This window comes from Helicoverpa zea, chromosome 5 (genome assembly GCF_022581195.2).
Source record: "Helicoverpa zea isolate HzStark_Cry1AcR chromosome 5, ilHelZeax1.1, whole genome shotgun sequence".
NCBI lineage: Eukaryota > Metazoa > Arthropoda > Insecta > Lepidoptera > Noctuidae > Helicoverpa > Helicoverpa zea.
Genome location: NC_061456.1, coordinates 12,285,280 through 12,304,865, shown reverse-complemented (window position 1 = coordinate 12,304,865; position 19,586 = coordinate 12,285,280). Strand labels below are relative to the sequence as shown.

Here is a 19,586-nt window from a genome sequence, read left to right as displayed (position 1 = left end):
GGTCACACTTGGATTTAATTGTGCTGCCCAGATATTTGAAGGTATTCACTTGCTTCAGCTCAGTATCGCCAATGTTTACCTTGATAGGTTCTGTAGCTCCTTGAGAGTCGATTGCCATTACCTCAGTTTTCTTAACACTGATTTTTAGACCGAAACGACAACAGACTTCCTGAAGGTTAGTCATCAGGTTCTGGAGCTCTTGTGCAGAGTTGGTAACAAAACACAGATCATCAGCGTACATGATCTCCGTTATAAGAGCATGAGATACTTTAGTATATGCTTTTAATCTGGCCAGGTTGAAAAGTCCCCCATCAGTCCTGAAACGTATTTTGATTCCAGCAGAAGTTTGTTTGAGTGCTTCACTGACAACGACAGAAAAGTAGAGAGCAAACAGTGTTGGCGCAAGCACACAACCTTGTTTGACCCCACAGGTGACAGGAAAGAACTCTGACTGGTCACCATTATAGGTAACACAGCAGGTCATCTCGTCGTGCAGAAGGCGAATCATTCTCACAAACTTCTCAGGACAACCTAATTTTGCCAGTAAAGTCCAGAGGGCTTCCCTCGGCACGCAGTCAAAAGCTTTTTCTAAGTCCACGAAGCACATACACAAAGGTTGGCCTTGTTCTCGGCTTTTTTCCTGGAGTTGCCTGATGGAAAAGATGGCTTCGCCGGTGCCCCTGTTAGGTCGAAACCCAAACTGAGTTTCTGGCAATATGGCTTCGGAGACTGGTAAAAGCCGGTTGAGAAGAACTCTGGCAAATATCTTCCCAGAGACAGAGAGGAGCGATATACCCCGGTAGGAGTTGCAGTCGGAACGGTCTCCTTTGTTTTTATACAGTGTCTGTATACGGGATATTTTAAATTCAGGTGGTATTGTTTCCTCGTTCCAAATGCGATCAAAAATTTGCCAGATGTAAGTATGAAGTTGCTCCCCTCCGTATTTCAGCAGTTCTCCGGCGATGTTATCAACGCCAACTGCTTTTTTATTTTTCTGCTCTTTGATGGCTTGAACGACTTCAGCAAAAGTTAGTGGTTCAGCAAGCGACTCATTCAGCGGCAGAGGATGGATACGCCTTATATGCTCAAGATCTGCTGATCGATCTACATTGAGCAGGTGGTTAAAGGGCTCTGCCCAACGATCAAGTATATCCTGCTTAGCAGTGAGCTTTTGGGAATCATCTAGGGATCTTAACGGAGTGCAGTTTTTTATGGAAACGCCAATCAACTTACGCATTTCTTCATAGAAAGCGCCTAGTTGATGGGTATCTGCAAGCCACTGTATCCTTTTTGCCTTTTCAAGCCACCATCCATCTTTCATCTTCCTCGTTAATTTCCTTAAGGAATCACCACTACTTCGGACTTCTTGACTGGATTTATGATTTCCTTCATTACGCTTTATGAGTACACGATGCTGTTTGAATGCTTCAGTTTCAGACCCTATCATTCTGGTCAAACCAGTCCTCGTTGTTTCGTTTTTTGTATCCTATGGTTTCCGTAGCCACAGTCAGTACGGTGGATGAGATCTGTTTCCATTTTGATATTAAGTCACCTTGCTGGGCATCAAACACATCTAGCGCATCTGTTAGGCCTTTCTGGTATTTTTCTTGAAGATCTTTACAATCCAGTCGATCTAAGTTGAGAGATATTGATTTAGCCCTGCAGGGTCTTCGTGGTTCACGAAGGCGGAGTCTCAACTTAGTTACCAAAAGCCTGTGGTCTGTCCAGCAGTGCGCGCCGCGCATAACGCGTGTGATATGCACCTGGGAGATGTCCCTTCGTCGCGTTATCGCGTAATCGAGGAGGTGCCAGTGTTTAGAACGCGGGTGCATCCAGGTGGTTTTGAATTTGTCGCGAAGCCTAAACAGAGTGTTTGTGATGGTGAGGTCGAATTGGGCACAGAGTGTGAGTAGTAATTGTCCGTTACTATTCATATTGCCCACACCATTATTTCCCATCACGCCCGGCCACGACTCAGAATCTCTGCCAACCCTCGCGTTGAAATCGCCTAGCAGCAGTATTTGTTCGTTTGAACGTATGCTGGTAAGGCATTGGCAAAGTTCTTCATAAAACTGATCTTTGACACTGTCCTCGTTACTCATTGTTGGTGCGTATACGCTTATCACATTCAGGTAGTTGTCGTTTGGTAGGTGAAGGCGTAATGTGATAATGCGGTCCGAGATGTATTGTGGACATTCTGGCAGTTTTTTTACGATGGTGGATTTGATGGCAAACCCTACGCCAGCTAACCTTCGTTCACTTTGGGGTCTTCCTTTCCAGAAGAATGTAAAACCACCGCCGATTTCCTCGAGTTCGCCTTGGTCAGCTAAGCGTGTTTCGCTTAAAGCTGCCACGTCTACATTGTATCGAGCATGTTCACGTGCTACGACAGCAGTTTTACGCTCCGGGCAAAGGTTTCCGTCATTATCGATTAATGTACGCACGTTCCATGCGCCAAATGTCATAAATGATGTTTTTATCTTATTTTTCTTGTTACGTCGACCGCGAGTAATGGGGTGCCTAAGCAGCCGCGGTTGCTACTCCCCCAATTTGACGGGACAAGCATTTTTTCAGGACACCTTTTCTAGCCCCCTCCCCGGCTGAGCGGGGGAAGCAGTGCCTCCCTAAATAGGGTTGCTTCATCACCTAAGGTGCTGCCCAATCCACACTGTTGTCCCAAGTGCAGTGCAGAAACGACCACTCTCCTTAGGCTGCCGTACGTGCAGGCTTCAGACAAAGCCGGGTGTGCACCACAACCCAATCTCTCTACTTCAGCCCATCGCCGCAGGTCTTTTATCAGGATCCAGTAACCAGAAGCAGTCAGTTGCGCGTGAAATATTTAAGTGCGTAAGTGTTTGCGCAGACACAGACGCACTCTCTCGCCCTCCACCCTCTATTCCCAGTGGAATGGAGAGCCGCCACGACTGGAGAAGGTTTTGGATGCAGTGAATGGCTGACGAGCACTTTTGACCTCTGTCGTCGCCCTAAGCCTATCACAAGACTTCACTGCCCCGCCGAATCCGCCACTACCGGTTGCCTATCAGCGTTGGTGTCATCTTCGCCGGGGCAGATTCTACGCATAAAGCGGGAGGTATCCGCAGCACTACTACTACTAATGGCTACTAGAGCCTGCTCTCGCACAACGTCCGGCGCCGGAGATGACCGCCGCGCTACTGACGGCGCTCGCCGCCGTGCTCGACACTGTGCACGACACTGTGGCGCCCTCCAGCGGACACGCCAGGTACTGTGGAGAGCCTGCTCTCGCACACTCTTATATGTATACTACTACTAAGCATATCCTGAAAATTACCTACACTGATGCGATATCTCTGATATTTTTTGATTGATTTTTCCTCGAACACAGTGAAGGATTGTTAGGATTTGCTAAAACTAGCCACATTATTTTTAATCTGAAAAAAAAAAGTTTCTGAAGTCAAAAACTTCTTGAAATGATCCTGTCTCATACCCCTGTTTGACTTATACTTACAGGGACATAAAAATGTTATAAAAATTAATGCCACTTTTCGTTAGTAATTTTATAACTCAAGAACGGTCTCACCTATCCAAACCAAATGTTTAGGCTTTGTTTGGACTATTTAGTTGATAAGTTTATGTAAATTTTGCACAAAATCGTTCAAGCGGTTCTTCATTTATCACAGTTTTTGTAACAAAATTGTGGACTTTGTACGTAGCGTAGCGACCTACCGCGACCAATAGTCCTGTATAATAATGCACATTGTTATACCTGTGCCATTTTGCTTTTATAAACTGACAGGCGCTAGCCGCTAATGTGCCTATATTGTATACTAGCTTCCGCCAGCGGCTTCGCCCGCGTGGTGTGTTAATAAAAAGTAACCTATGTGTTAATCCAGGGTATCACCTATCTACATACCGAATTTAAATCAAATCGGTACAGCCGTTTTTGCGTGATTGAATAACAAACATACATCCATACATTCTCACAAACTTTCACATTTATAATATAAGTAAGAAGTAAAATAAAATAATAATTATGTGGTACAACTTCCACCACTGTCTCCATTTGTGGCTTTATTCAATAAATCTAATCTCATAGGTATTAAACTTGCTTTCCTTTTTTAATGAACTTCCAAAACAAGGAGCGATCCTCCCTTCGGTTATTCCAGTTTTACATTATTGTTACGCAATTGCGCATCTTTTTTTGAAAGGCAAAACTTGCCATTTATTAATAAACGTACCTAAGGAAGCATGTTCCAATATTTTTTCTCAGAAAAAAATACATAGGACTGGTAAAGGACGGACATTTTGGGGTCTATCTTGTCTTAGTTTTTCATTTCCAAAGTGGCCCAAGCAATTCTATCTTAGTTGGTAGATTCAAGAGCTGGTATCGAGGTCGTCATGTAGTATAGCTATTGATTACCCATATTTGGAATATATTATTTTGAGTCAAGAAAACTCCTCAACGATTATTAGGATCTGCCTCTTCTTAAGGAATATTTTTTATGATCATCTCTCACATAATACACACACACGTTTGTCTACACATGTACCTACCTATGTTTTGTTATTTCACAATTGATTACATCAGATTTCACAATAGCTCTAATAGTCGATATTTAATTGTAATGAAAATCGATCCTCGGATTAAATTTTTTATAGTCAATAATTCAAATTTTATTTAAATAAGCAAAACATGCTGTATATTTATTTGCTGCGTTTACTGTATATTTATTTAAAAGTTATTCGTGTGTTTTTTTTATTCTAACCATTTCCTACCAGATATATAATTCAAATTCTTATATGCTTCAGTAGGAAGCAACGTGACAGGCAATCCAACCAAAAGTTAACGCACATGTTCAAAACGTGACACCTTTTTCGACAACAATGAGGAATTGGTATAATTTTACTACGTAACAGCGAAAACGTATGCAAATTAAGTACATAAATCACTGAGTTTTCCCTTCTTTCTCCAAGGCTAAACAACTAACTCCTAATTTTTAGCCACTTCAACTACACAGAGAAAAACTGAATATAAAGCGTAGTCCAAAAAGCCCTATAGTTAGTAGTACGTATGTAGTACGATTTTCAACTTTATGCCTCTGGAATAAGGTACGTTTATCAATATCTGCGCAACAATGTCAATGACTTGAACTAATTGAATTCCAAAATACGATGACTTTTTTTATGTAAATGAATTTTTTATGCAAATCTCACTGTCTTGTCTATTTAAGAATTTACTTAATTGGCATTTGATTTGAAAAGTTTTTTTTTCTTGATGAAATAATGTGTTAGCTATGTCAATCTATAAGAAAATGACAGAAAAGCTATATGTTGTCGGTAAACTTGAGCTAATGTGATTTTAACGATATTTAGATATGGATCAAATTAGATTTAGATGTAGATATTTAGCAACATATTTAGTTAGTTTTTAAGTAAAGCCTTCGATACGGTGGGTGGGTTATAATATTTACTGTGATAAGTAGGATCATCGCACTAAAGACTGATGCATTTTATAATTAATTGCATTAGTACTGGACACGAACATAAAATATAAACATAATTAATAAAGAAGGCAATTCATGCTATGGTAAGTCGGAGTCCCACAAGGAGCAGTTTTGTCTCCTTTGTGATTTAATACCATTTTAAAATCCTACAACATAAGTAAAATTAGGTTGCGTAACATAATAATATTTTAACTGTGTTTGCATGAAAGTATTACTTCATCTTTCCATAAAAATAATTTGATATGAGCAGGGAATAAATTGTCACCTTAATATTTATATTATGAAATCAGGTGATACTCTGCGGAAATCCATTACATCAAATGTGAGCAAAGATGTGTAGCGATAATCTTATTATTGACAAAAATATGTACAGAGTTATATACAAGTTTGTACAAAAAAAATTGATTGTAAATGTATTTCAAAGTTGGACTATTGTTATATCCTCAACTATTACTAGTAAAATAGTGATCAAAATGCTAATGTATTGATACCCCTTAACACTGAATCAATTAACGTATGAATGAACAAGTGTTGTGTTAGTTGAACAATGGTTATCAATGTAGTAGGTCTGTAAAAAAATGGAAACGCTAAAACAGCAATAAATAAAAATAAAGCAAATATTGAAAACAGCGAGGAAGAAGAAGGAGTAAAATTAAGGAAACAAGAAGATTTTGCTATAAATAAGATTATAGAAGTTAATTTAGAAGTTGTTTTAGAAGAAGCAAATCATTCTGACGTAGTGAATATTGAAAAACATGGCGGCAATTATAGGAAGTGCGTGGCGAGGATATCAAATTTTATTTGATGAATTAGCTGGTAAGCAACTCTTCTTATTTAATTAGATTTAGATAATAATTTTCTTTATGAGAAATCCCTGAAGTACCACATGTACAAGTTGATTTACACCTTGATCATCTCAAGGTTAAACGAATGTCATCCTTATGCCGACTAGTGTTAAATGCAATTTATATTCATAGTTTAGTAGTAGACACTGTTTTATATTGAAGTGTTGTATAATTTAATGCAGATTAGTATTATAAAAAAATATACTTATTTCTTTATTCTTTGTGATTTCAGATCCCAGGACAAAAGACTGGCTATTTGTAGGAAAACCGTACCAAGTCTTAACATTACTTGCTCTGTACCTGACATTTATACTGAAATGGGGACCAAATTACATGAAGAACCGTCAACCTTTCAATTTAGATAAAATTCTTATAGTGTATAACACATTTCAAGTGATAGCTTGTGCGTATATATTTGTGGAAGTAAGTATTTCGTAATAAGTAGTACAAATTTTAATCAAGCAATGAATTGTATGATAATTGTATTCATCATTATCATCATCCTCCTAGCCTTTTTCCCAACTATATTGGAGTCAGCTTCCAGTCTAACCGGATGCAGCTGAGCACCAGTGACTTACAAGGAACAACTGCCCTATCTGACCTCTTTAACCCTAACCCAGTCCCAGTAACCCTTGGTCAGACTGGTGTCAGACTTACTGGCTTCTGACTATCCGTAACGACTGCCAAGGAAGCCTGCAGTTTAACGTGCCATCCGAAACACAATCTATGTCTAAGATATACATAGAAACAATATGTGTCTAAGATATACATAGAAGGTACATACAAATATATAAAAGTTGCATCGGTACTTGTGACCTGGAATCGAACCCACGCACTCATACTTCAGAGGTTGGTTCTTTACCCACTAGGCCACCACGACTGTTTGGTAACTTGGGCTAATAATCGGGCACCAGTGCAGGGCTCTTTGTATGACCGTATCGTGCATGTGATCTTGTTTCATGAATATTCTTGATCCTCTTCCTCACCAACCATATACATTCATACCTATCACACTCATTCCCCACGATTGCAAAATTTGATGATCTGCTTCTATATTCTGATATCTATAATTTTAATTGTTGTTTTTCATACTCTGTGTTTTTATTATTATTTCCAGGCTATTGTCGTTGCGTGGGGATGGGATTACAAATGGTTTTGTGAACCAGTTGACTACTCTGATAACCCAAAAGCTCTGGCAATCGCAAAACTGTGCTATTTGTACTTCACACTCAAAGTCATTGATCTTCTCGATACCGTGAGTATTTTTCTTTTATATTTTGTTTCTATATTTCATCAATGGCCCTTTAACATCTATAAAAGATGATTTAAGCTGCAACCGTGTCAAGTTGTTTGGTTTTGACACCTTGGCACTTTAGCACTGATGTCTTACAATGGGCCTTGAAACATTATGTGCAAAAAACAACTAGCTTGCCACTTACTTCATCCGTGTCCCTTGGAAATAGTTTCACGCTCCCAAATAAAAATATAATGTATAACTAGTTACAATTTTTCGATTTTGAGATTCGGACATTCATATAAACAGACACAAATGAACTCTTCACCTTTATAATACACTAGCCGTTTTCCTGCGGTTTCACCCGCGTCCCGTGGGAGCTACTGCCCGCACCGGGATAAAATATAGCCTATGTTACTCGCAGATAATGTAGTTTTCTAATGGTGCAAGAAAATTTAAATCGGTCCAGTAGTTTTTGAGTTTATCCATTACAACCAAACAAACAAAGTTTTCCTCTTTATAATTTTATTTATTTATTTATTTAGGCACACCAACAACTTATTTACAAATACTTTCACAAATATAAGTTTACAATTCTAATAAGTCCTGCGTAAATATGTTAATTACAGGTGCGCACAACGTTCAAATTAAAAATAACTTAAATTAAACTAAACCAATAATATTAGTATAGATATAAATATTGATTATGTTAGTATCGATACCCACCCGAAACAGTCGTATTCATACTAGAACACCTCTTGCATTCTGAATTCGTTATTTTGGTAGCATCTCACCATTAGGTACGAAAAATATATTTTTGATGTACAAACACTTTCATTTCCTTCAGGATACATATTCAGCTATACATATGTATATTTACGCCAATAGGTATTTAAATTAATTCCGTTGTAATTCTTTTGAACCTACGTGATTTGGAATTCTGCTATATTGTTTTTAAACTTTAGTAGTACCAGTGTTCAATTTCTAATTTATTTATTATTCTTAAATACTGTCGCGTCTATTTTCGCACGTAAAGCAGTTACTTCACGTAAAGGGCATTTGTGTCAACCTTTTACTGTTGAAAAAAAATTTGCTTATGTTCTCAGGGTCTTTTTACTCAGTTACATTAGTAGGTTCAATATGAATTGAAATTACAGACTTTAGAGACTTATTCAACGTTATAAATTGATACCAGTGGGGCCCACCAAGGCCTAAGCATGCCGGGTCTGCGGGATTGTTCGAAAGAGTTACCGAGGCCCTAGTACCTAAAGAGCTTAAGAAAGAACATAGGGTTTTAGTCAGAAAAAGTCTGACACTCGTTTGATAATTTCCCTTAAAAAAAAGAGAGTGCTGTTTGACATTTTATTATTCACTTTGTTTTTCGGTTATGTAACACTTTGTATGCGTGAACGTTTATTGTAAAAAAATAACTCGAGTAATATATTAGGGCCTTGAAAAATTTACGCAAAAGGTTAATTTGAAATAGGTAATTATCAAACAATGGCTGTTCATTAATCTATTACCTATCTGTTTCCTTGTAATCAGAAACATATGATTTAGATACTCAGTTCTAAACACCTATAACATGTTTTAGCTGTACAAAAGTCGACTTTTGAACAAGAACTTTTTGATCACATATGCTGAGTTTAGCTATAAGTAATTGTTATCCTGTTACCTTAATCTTAAACTGTTGTGTTATATAAATATAAATGTTATAAGTATAAACAATTGTTGGTGAAATAAATCATCATCCTCCGAGCCTTTTTCCCAATCATGTTGGGGTCGGCTTCCAGTCTATCCGGATTCAGCTGAGTACCAGTGCTTTACAAGAAGCGACTGCCTATCTGACCTCCTCAACCCAGTTACCCGGGCAACCCGATACCTCTTGGTTAGACTGGTGTCAGACTTACTGGCTTCTGACTACCCGTAACGACTGCCAAGGATGTTCAATGACAGCCGGGACCTACAGTTTAACGTGCCATCCGAAACACAGTCAATGGTGTCTAAGATATACTTAGAAAGTACATACAAACTTAGAAAAGTTGCATTGGTACTTGCCTGACCTGGGATCGAACCCGCGCCCTCATACTTGAGAGGTTGGTCCTTTACCCACTAGGCCCTGTTGGTGAAATAAATAAATAAAATAAATTAAGTGATTAGATTTTACGACCATGCTTTTGACTATAAGAAACGTCTTATTAATATTATGTGAAGTTCAAGATGTCATGTTGGAGAAGTAGTTTTCTCGGGAGGCGGGTGAAACTGGGGCATGAGCTAGCAGTAATTATTTAATTCTTGAAAGCAAAACATGCATTTTAAACATGTATTTTTTATTTGTGTTCATCATAGTTTTCTTAAATTTCAGGTTTTCTTCGTGCTACGAAAGAAGTTTAACCAAGTATCGTTCTTACACATCTACCATCACTCAGGAATGGTTATGTTGATATGGGGTGCGGTCACTTATTTACCAGGTTCGTGTTATTGACCTGACTATTCTCTAACTAATGTGATCCTCATACTAATTAACTAGCCGTTTTACACTAGCATCCCGTGGGAGCGACAGCCCTTACCAGTTTAAAATATAGTCTGTTTTACTCGGCAAGAGTGGAGCTTTTCAACAGTTCAAGAATTTTTCTAATCGGTATTGTAGTTTCAGAGCCTTTAGATTACAAACAAACAATCAGAAAAAGGTTACCTCTTTATTATATGACATGGTATGAATTACAAATTGAATAAAAAACAAACCATTTTCCGGTCAACAACCCCAATCGGATATTTTGTTCGTCCAGCGCCACCTACATAAAATTTGTTAAACTATTTACAGTAACTAGCGCGCTCTTCAATTTGCGCCATCTGCAGATAATTTTCTTAACCTACAAAGCTGATAGTAAACGTTCAAAAAAAATTGGGATAATATTTTTTTTGATTACCTACCTATTTGTTTGTATTTTTATCACTTTCGTAAGTCTTTGTCGTAACCTTTGCAAGTAGGTATGATAGTTCCTCACTCTGAACATGGCATATTCTTCATTCGTCTTACTACACCTACTTCTTCATTGCATTTTAATCTTCATTCCAATTTCAATTTTCAGGTGGTCACGGAACTCTGATAGGAGTGATCAACTCATTTGTTCACGTTGTGATGTATACCTACTATCTGCTGTCCGTAGCGGTCCCCAGTGTCAAGAATGCCTTATGGATCAAGAAACACGTTACTCAGTTGCAAATTGTAAGTAAAAAACTTGAAGTAATTGAAGTAGAATTAAAATTTTACCTCATTTTTTTTATAATTTTATTTCGTAATAGTTCCATTTAATGAGATATTTAATCGTATAATTCTTTCATTTTAAAAGAAAAGTCTGGAATACGAAATACATACTATGGCGATAGCTCTCTTATGCTTTGGTTGCGTATAAAGATAAAATGCATGAAAATTGTTGAAAAGTTTATGGCTAAGTGATAGCCAAGGCAAGGGACTTTGTTGTATGATGATTTATAGTGCTGCGTTTGAGATAAACAACCATTGCTAGCACGATTCGAGATAAACTTGAAAAGTGGATAATTTGCAAATTGTTGATAACAATATGTCACAAGTAATTTTGTTAACTTATCCACTTATCGGTTATCTTGAGATGAAATGCATCTTCAGTAATTTCGACCATTGAATCGGTGCAAAACATACTGAAGCCGACATTATTTAGTTCAAAGAAAAAATACGAAAAATTAGAATACAGCAAAAACAAGCATAAAAGTTCTGGAAATGTGTTAGGTTTCGAATGATCAGTCCCATCAGCTGGCTCACGTTTTGTATCTTACGAAAGTTTGTTATTTTCCTAGGATGCGGGCCTTATTATTTTTTGGTGACATTTATGTATAGTTTACTAGTACTGAATATGCAAGGATAATAATATGACAGCATCCTAATCTAAAATAACTTTTTTTCAGCTACAATTTTTCTGGTGCGTAGTACACATGGCAGTAATAGTTTTCAAGACAGATTGCGAATTCCCTCGTTGGACCAGCGCCCTATTTTTACCACAAAACTTGTTCATGTTAGTCCTTTTTACCGATTTCTACATTAAAACTTATATTAAGAAGCCCAAACAACAGTTGAAGGAACAAACAAATAGCAATGGCAATTCGAAAAATGGAGGTGCCAAAACGAAGATTGAAAATGGTGTTAAAGAATTAAATGGTAGCAAAATGTATGTAAAAAATAATTTAAGTAACGGTAATGGTGTTTCACATACAAACAATGATAATAAGTATAAACAGTATGGCAAAGGCGAGTAATAAGATGTATATACATTTATTAATGACATAGATTACCTATTTTACATTAAAGTAGATTAAGAAATAAACAAGTACCATACTCCTTATGTTAATATACAGCTGTTTTAGTTGTTGCTCGTTTTATTTTATCCCGTTGTATGTTGGAGCGCAGATATAGGTACGCGAGACTCGTTTATACGAGCAGTTTAAACTTTGAGATTGTCTACCTCAGATTAAAATATGACGTTAAATGATTACCGAGAAAAACTTTTTGTTTTCTATAAACGATTATAAAAAAATATTTCCTAGGGGTTGGCGTTTGCATAGCAAAATGGAAGAAGAGGAAAATTATGTGCGCTACGTGCTATGTGCGTTTGCTCTCTAAAGTCATCCCAAAACCTATACCATATTTTTTCATTCCTATATAACTAGTAGACCACTGTCCAAGTCGAAGTCAAAGTGAACATTTTTCAATTATTTTCTTTATCTTAAAAGCCGTTTTCCCGCGGTTTCAACCGCGTTCCGTGGGAGCTACTGCCCGCACCGGGATTAAATAGCCTATGTTACTCGCAGATAAAATAAAGCTTTCTAATGGTGAAAGAATATTTAAAATCGGTCCAGTAGTTTTTGAGTTTATCCATTACAACCAACCAAACAAACAAAGTTTTCCTCTTTCTAATATTAGTATAGATAGGCTAATAACAACTCTTTCGAAACGTCAGTCTCATTGAGAAGAACCGCCAGGAAACTCCATAGACATTATTTTCTAATGTGTTCACTGCCGATAGCAAAATACAATATGATGTACACCTTTTTCATAATTAAATTATTTTATATCTATTCACATAATAATTGCAATAGCGTGCACTCTAGACAATACTAATTCTACTTGCATAACAGGTCTTAAAAACGTCGTACTAACAGATTACTTAATAGTATTGAAATTGTGTGAGTCACGCAATGTCAGTGCAATGGGGTGTGAGGGTGCAATGTCCGAACGATGAAAAATAGGAGACGAACTGGGTATTTCCAAGTTGGGCTGTCTGGTTTGGTATGTGAATCATTTGAGGGTGTTCATGAGATTTTATTTTTGAGTAACTTCTGCCAGCGGTGTCACCCGAAACTATTCCTCGCATGGCGGATAGAAGTAGCATAGCTTTATATTATTCTGGTATACTGCCTGGTTTTGTTGAGGAGTTTACATGAGAAGAGTAAAAATATACACTTAGGTACACTCGGAAACATGCGCTTTTATAATATTAGTATGATTCTTTATAATTTCTGTTTATGAGGTGCCATTTTATAAGTACAACGTTAGATGCATTAAAATACACGTAAACGGCGAATAATCTTTAAAAGCTAGTTTACAACATTGAAGACAAATAAATAAGTTGTGACCGAAGAAGCTTGGGCAATAACAAAAAAAAAAAAAACAAGCAAAGGGAAGCAAGTTGAAACAAATCTAAAGAGAGTCCTCATTTTATACTATGATAAGGGAAAATGATTTATTCATTCACAAAGTTCTAATTACCAACAAATTGACATGATGTGTTCCGCCGCCTTAGAAACAGAAATTTTCAGAGCACAAAACAAAGTTCGAACAAGGCCAATTACGACTAATTTCTTACAGTTTCAGACCAAAATAAAACCAGAACTTCAAATGGGACAGATGCCTACATAATTTAGCGACGAAAATTATTTCTTGACGTCAAACTGAATATTATAAATGGCGCGTCTATTGTTGAACTTATCAAATATTACGTTAATTGATATTGAATAATCTTTTAAGTATAACTGTTGACGGAAATGTCAGGGGTAGATAGACCTTCAGTTATTGAAGTAGATTTTGACGAGGGTATTGCTTCGATGCTGAAATCTTGTAAGCAATTAAGGTGTCAAATGTAATTAAAGGTTATGAAATCTTAATTAATTCTACTAATATAATCAAGGCAACATTTTTTTAAGTATGGATGTTTGTGCCTCTTTCACGCAAAAGCTACTGAATGTCTTTCGATGAAAGTTGGCAGCAATATGTGTCTAATAGCTTCATCAAACACATTTAAATAATATATAGGCTACTTTTGATCCAGATGGGAGAAGAAGTTCCCTGAGGAAGCGGGTGAAACCTAGTTTTATTGTACGCGTTAATGATGCTGCAAAAGTGTGCCAATAAGACTGAGCTAATCAAGAAAATTTTTTATTTATAATTACGATTTGATATAAATAGCTGAATTTTTCAATTATCTTTAGTAGCTAAACTGTTAATTACCGTACAGAATTAACCTTTCAGATACAACATATTTATTCAATTCAAAATATACCAGACAGAAAAAAAAATCAATGTCCAATGATCCAATCAAACAAATATAAATTATGTATGGAGTTTTGTACCTGGCTAGGTATTCCTAGTTCCTAGGTTCTGTTACTTGAACTTGATACATAACTGTAATTTTTTTTTGTTCAATATGCAGTTTCTCTATGCGAAACCACGGTTGTTTATTATTTTATTTCATGTTTTATATGTGAGTTTGATCTGTCCTAGCTTTTTAGAATCAAATAAAACAATCGTTTTATTTATTTATTTATATCTTTACTTCAGGTAACTAGGGCTCATAAAAATGTAAATACACATACATATATCATGCATAAGAATACCTATAAACTAATATATACAATTATCCATATGAATATGTATCTATAAAAAAACTTTAACATTATGTTTTATTGAGGCTTTCATTTTTATTCATAAATGATGTTATCATTCTGATTTAAGTTATTCTAAAGAAAATGTTTAAGCCAAAAGACTATTAATTCCGTTATAAATGTAGACGCCAAAATTATACCATTTGAGTGCCAATGGTTCTTCCCATTTGAGGAGGTCAGATAAGCAGTCGCTCCATGCAAAACACTGATACTCAGTCACATACGCTTAGAAAAGAATAGGAACCAAACATAGTTGGAAAACTGGCCAAGTGCGAGTCGGACTCGCGTATGGGATTCCCCCCAAAATATTTATTTTATTCTAGTTTTCAGTATTTGTTATTACAGCGGCAATAGAAATACATCATCTGTGAAAATTTCAACTCTCTAAATATCACGGTTCGTGAGACACAGCCTGGTGACAGACGGACGGACAGAAGAGCGAAAACAATAGGGTCCCGTTTTACCCTTTGGGTATGGAACCTTAAAAAAGCTAAGTTAAACATAGTTATATGAATGCAACCTGCGTATGAGTTGACGTACTCAGAAGGCCTAGCTTAAACCTACAACAATTGTCATTAGTGCAAAAAATCACGTGTTCTATATTCAAATCAAGGGTCAAAAATCGCAATGACTGTAATAGTGACGTTCTATTGTTGACTAATAACTTTGTTTATTTACATACGTAGAAAAACAATACCTACGTCATGTTTGTGCTAAAAATTAAGTATAATATTCGCATACGACAATGTATACGGTCAATTGCAGTTTTGTGCACCAAATCGTTGATAAAGGACAGTGGGCATAGTTGTTTGCAGTTTGGCCCAACCCATGTGATAACTCTCACACGGAGAAGGATTGAGCGTTAATCACCACGCTTGCTCAATGCGGGTTGGTAATTTCAGACTATATAGTCCAGGTGATCTCAAGAGGTTTTCCTTCACCTTTTTATCACCCATTGGTTTTCAAGATATACTCAGAGAGTACATACAAACTTAGAAAAGTTGGTACTTGCCTGACCTGAAATCGGACCCACGCACTCATACTTGAGAGGTTGGTTCTTTACCCACCAGGCCACCACAACCTTTTCTTTTTTTGTAATAACATGTTACATACATTTTATTTTATTTCACACCATAAGAGAGCCTAAAGAGGCTCTCATTAGACGGTTGGTTCAAGCGTTAGTCAGGAGGTTTCTGTCTATGGAGCCCTGACCACCGGTACCTTGGAAACCATTTTCCCGATATCGGTGGGATACTATTTTTTTATGTTTATTTTTAGGGATCCGTACCTCGAAAGGAAAAAACGGAACCCTTATAGGATCACTTTGTTGTCCGTCTGTCTGTCTGTCTGTCTGTCTGTCTGTCTGTCTGTCTGTCAGTCTGTCAAGACCCTTTGTCTTAAGAACGCGTGGACGTACCAAGCTGAAATTCACATGAAATACTCGGGTTTTTTGTCCCTTTAGGCTGTGAAAATATCAAGCTTCTAAGCCAAGCCAATCAAAAGATACAACCGATTATGTCGATATTTTCAACAAATTCTCGACACTCGCAAAGGAATCAAAACCTACAGGGTACTTCCCGTAAACTCAGAATCTTGAAATTTGGCATAAAGCATTGTTATATAATGCAAATATAGGAAAAATTGCGAAAATCTCATTTTTTTTGTTATATAATATAATAAAAATATTTTAATAAAATGAAACTTACTACCTTATTTCTCACGAACGAATAAAGGTACCAAATTGAAATTTATACCAAATACCTAGGTCTATTGTCCCTTAAAGCAATGAAAAAATCAAACTTCTAAGTTAACGCGATCAAAAGATACAGCAGTTTTACCGACACCTTAGACGAATTTCCGTCACACGCTAGGGAATCAAAACCTACAAGGTACTTCCCGTGAACTCAGAATCTTAAAATTCGGCACGAAGCAACGTTATATAGTACAGATAAAGGAAAAATTGCGAAAATGATAAATTTGAAGTTACATAAAATATTAAAATATTATTTTTGCTTACATGACATAAAATATTTTTTTAATAATTATAAACTTACTACCTACCCTTTTTCACATGAACGCGTAGAGATATTAAAGTTTTGAATAAAAAGTGAAATTCATATCAAACACTTCTTAAATATAATGGCCTCTAAACTGTGAAAAATTTTAAATCATTCAAAGGTCATTGGGCACCTTAGTATGAAAACCATACCCACGGCGGATACGAACGAAATATAGCACAGTATAATGATAAAGGCTCTGATTTACTATGGCATTAGTCGCATCAATGTGAACCCTGGGAATCTAGAGAAAATCAGGTGTAAACATCAAATATTTTCCTCATTTCAATGGGGAATTTAAACGACCAAGTTTGACGGATTTGAGAAATCATTTCTTTGTAGTGAAAGAGTATACTCGCCGTTTATTTCCATTGTCATCAGGTCAGGATCTGATGATGGAAATCCTGAGAAATCGAGGGCAACTATCAGAAATTGTAGGCATGCATAGGATTAAAACGTGATTCTCAGATGTATGTCTGGTGATACTATCAAACAGTGAAGGTTTAGAGCTTATCTGATGATGGAGACGTGAGAAAGTCGAGAGAACTCGGTATGTTTTAGTTACGTCGTGTTTGGGCTTATATTATTCGTATTGACGAGAACTTTTCACAAAAGTTAAAAATAAAAACTTTTTACAAAAAAAAAAAACAACTTCCAAAACAACAAGAAAACTGTTTATATGCATCGGTCTAGATCTCGGTGGTTAAATAAATATAGATGCATCCTCTAGACACCGACTTCTAGACCGATGCACCTAACATCTTTTTAATTTCTTTCTTGCTTTTGTTTTCTTGTTGCTTTTTTATATGTTTGAAGTTGGATTTGTTTGTAAAATGCTACAAAATAAAATAATGCCGACTTTATAAAACAAAGAAAGGGACAGAATTACACTTTTGTCAAGGCTGTAGAAACGTAAAGCCAGCAGCCCCGAATCCTACTCTCTAGAAGTCGTTGTTACAATTCGACAGCTACAAGTCGTCAGGCGGTTTCGAAAAAAACCTGAAACTGGAGCTCTTTAGGTGATTAATCCCTCAAAAATAAAAGATCCCATTGCTGCAATGGCTGCTTTAACCCAAGTTAGTAGTGAATTCTCATCACCTAAAATAAAATAAATTCCAACACAAGGTTACGTTATAAATTGTAAAGGAGTTCCCATAACTATATCTGATCTTAGCTGTCGATCCCACAATGGCAGTCAAACCTATCTTTGTGGAAAGTCTTCGCCAATACGAATAAAATAAACCCAAACACGTGGTAGTTGCAACATACCGTTCGGGAGTTCCCTTGACTCTCTGTAGTCTCCATAATCAAATCAGCTCCAAACCTTCACTGTTTACCAGTACCCTCAAAAATACACTCACATGTCTGGTTATGACTCGATGCGTGCCTACAATATTCAAGAGTTGCCCTCGATTTCTCAGGGTTTCCAGATCCTCATCAGATCCTGGTCATCCGGATTGGCACCTTCCTTCTTTATGAAATGTCTTTAACAATAAAAACTAGCATTGCAACCTGTACAATCCTCTGCAACTGCTTGTCTTTTATATTTTTCAAACGATCCTGGACATTCGTCTCCATGGAATTTTAATAAAATATTTATATTCAAAGAAACGTCATATCATTCTCCACGATTTAAAACTACTTTGATTCATGTCCGCCACTTTTTACAAAGCGGGTCAGATATGCCCCATGACCTTTAAGACATAATTAGTTATTTTCAATCAGATTTCTGAATGATGACTATAAAATGTTGTATATAAATAACTTCAATAAAATAACTTTTACGAGGTACTGGCCTACTATTTTAGTTATATTATAAAATAAAAAATATTAACTATTTTGACTCTCACGAAATTACCATAACTATGATTGTTCTAAACTGAACGGTTGGCGCGAAACTCACTTTTTATCTATACAGCATTTGTACGGAACCCTCGGTGCGCGAGTCCGACTCGCACTTGGCCGGTTTTTATAATAAATATTTAAAAATATAAATGAATAAAATGTTACATGATATGGTCAAATGCTCTACTCGCTACGAAAATACAAACTACACTTTTTCTTCTTTATTTTGAATAGGCAATGACTAAGTACATTTGACACAATTTTCAGTCAAAAACTTATTGCTGTATGTTATGATTTATCTGCGTTATGAAGTTATGACAATGTAATATATTACGATGTTAAAAAGTCATGTTTTATAAAAGCAATTGACCATTTAGATCAACGTAACTATGCACTTTGGAATCCTCAAAACGCAAACATATGTAAGTATGTTTTCATAATGTAATGAGATGAATATAGAAACTCCTCACTTTGAAGTCGGGTAAAAGTAGAGTTGAGTTTCATAACTATTTATTTAGTTAACTTTGAATGTTCTTACGTAGTCTTATAATATTCCTTTTTCTATTAAAAAAATTCAAAAGAAAAAGTTACAGGAACTTTTCCATTTTTTTGACATAGATTTCAGTTTCGTGACCATTTAACAATATTTGGTTCCTCTATATCTATCTAATGTTAAAGCAAAAGTATATTTATCACAATCTTCCAGACTACCCTGAAAAGAGAAACAAAAAATTAAAAGTTTTAAATCGTTTTAAGCGATCCGATGTTATTTTGCTATTTATATCTAATCCAACAAAAGCTCAAAAGTTCCACACCAAAGTTTGACTTTCATCTTTAATTTTCATGAAAATTAATTTAAAAAAGTGTCATCTGACACTGAAAACCTCGTGTGTCTCAGCACTTATTCGGTCTTAGTCAGACCAATTTGTATCAATAAAGTCTAAACGATCACTATATCTTGTTAAGCATCAATAAAAGAACTTCAAATGGCCAGTTAGTTTTTGTCGGCATTTCAACCAAACTGTCTGGAGTGTGTACTCAAAATTTTATAAATTCTCATTGTTCTACTAGTAAAATATATTTAATTAGCCCAGGTAACAATGTAAGTTTAAGTGAAGTAGGACGACACAATATCTTAGGGACTGGT

General features: G+C 36.2%; 1 protein-coding gene across 1 annotated transcript; it reads left to right on the top strand.

The window, feature by feature from the left end:
- The first annotated feature begins 6,010 nt into the window (after nt 1-6,010).
- LOC124630585 (elongation of very long chain fatty acids protein 7-like) lies at nt 6,011-11,964 on the top strand. The gene is made up of 6 exons (XM_047164548.1): nt 6,011-6,299; nt 6,561-6,751; nt 7,446-7,583; nt 9,928-10,033; nt 10,655-10,791; nt 11,508-11,964. The coding sequence occupies exons 1-6, from the start codon at nt 6,239-6,241 to the stop codon at nt 11,853-11,855; spliced, it is 981 nt and encodes a 326-aa protein (XP_047020504.1). The 5' UTR covers nt 6,011-6,238; the 3' UTR covers nt 11,856-11,964.
- Nucleotides 11,965-19,586: the final 7,622 nt, after the last annotated feature.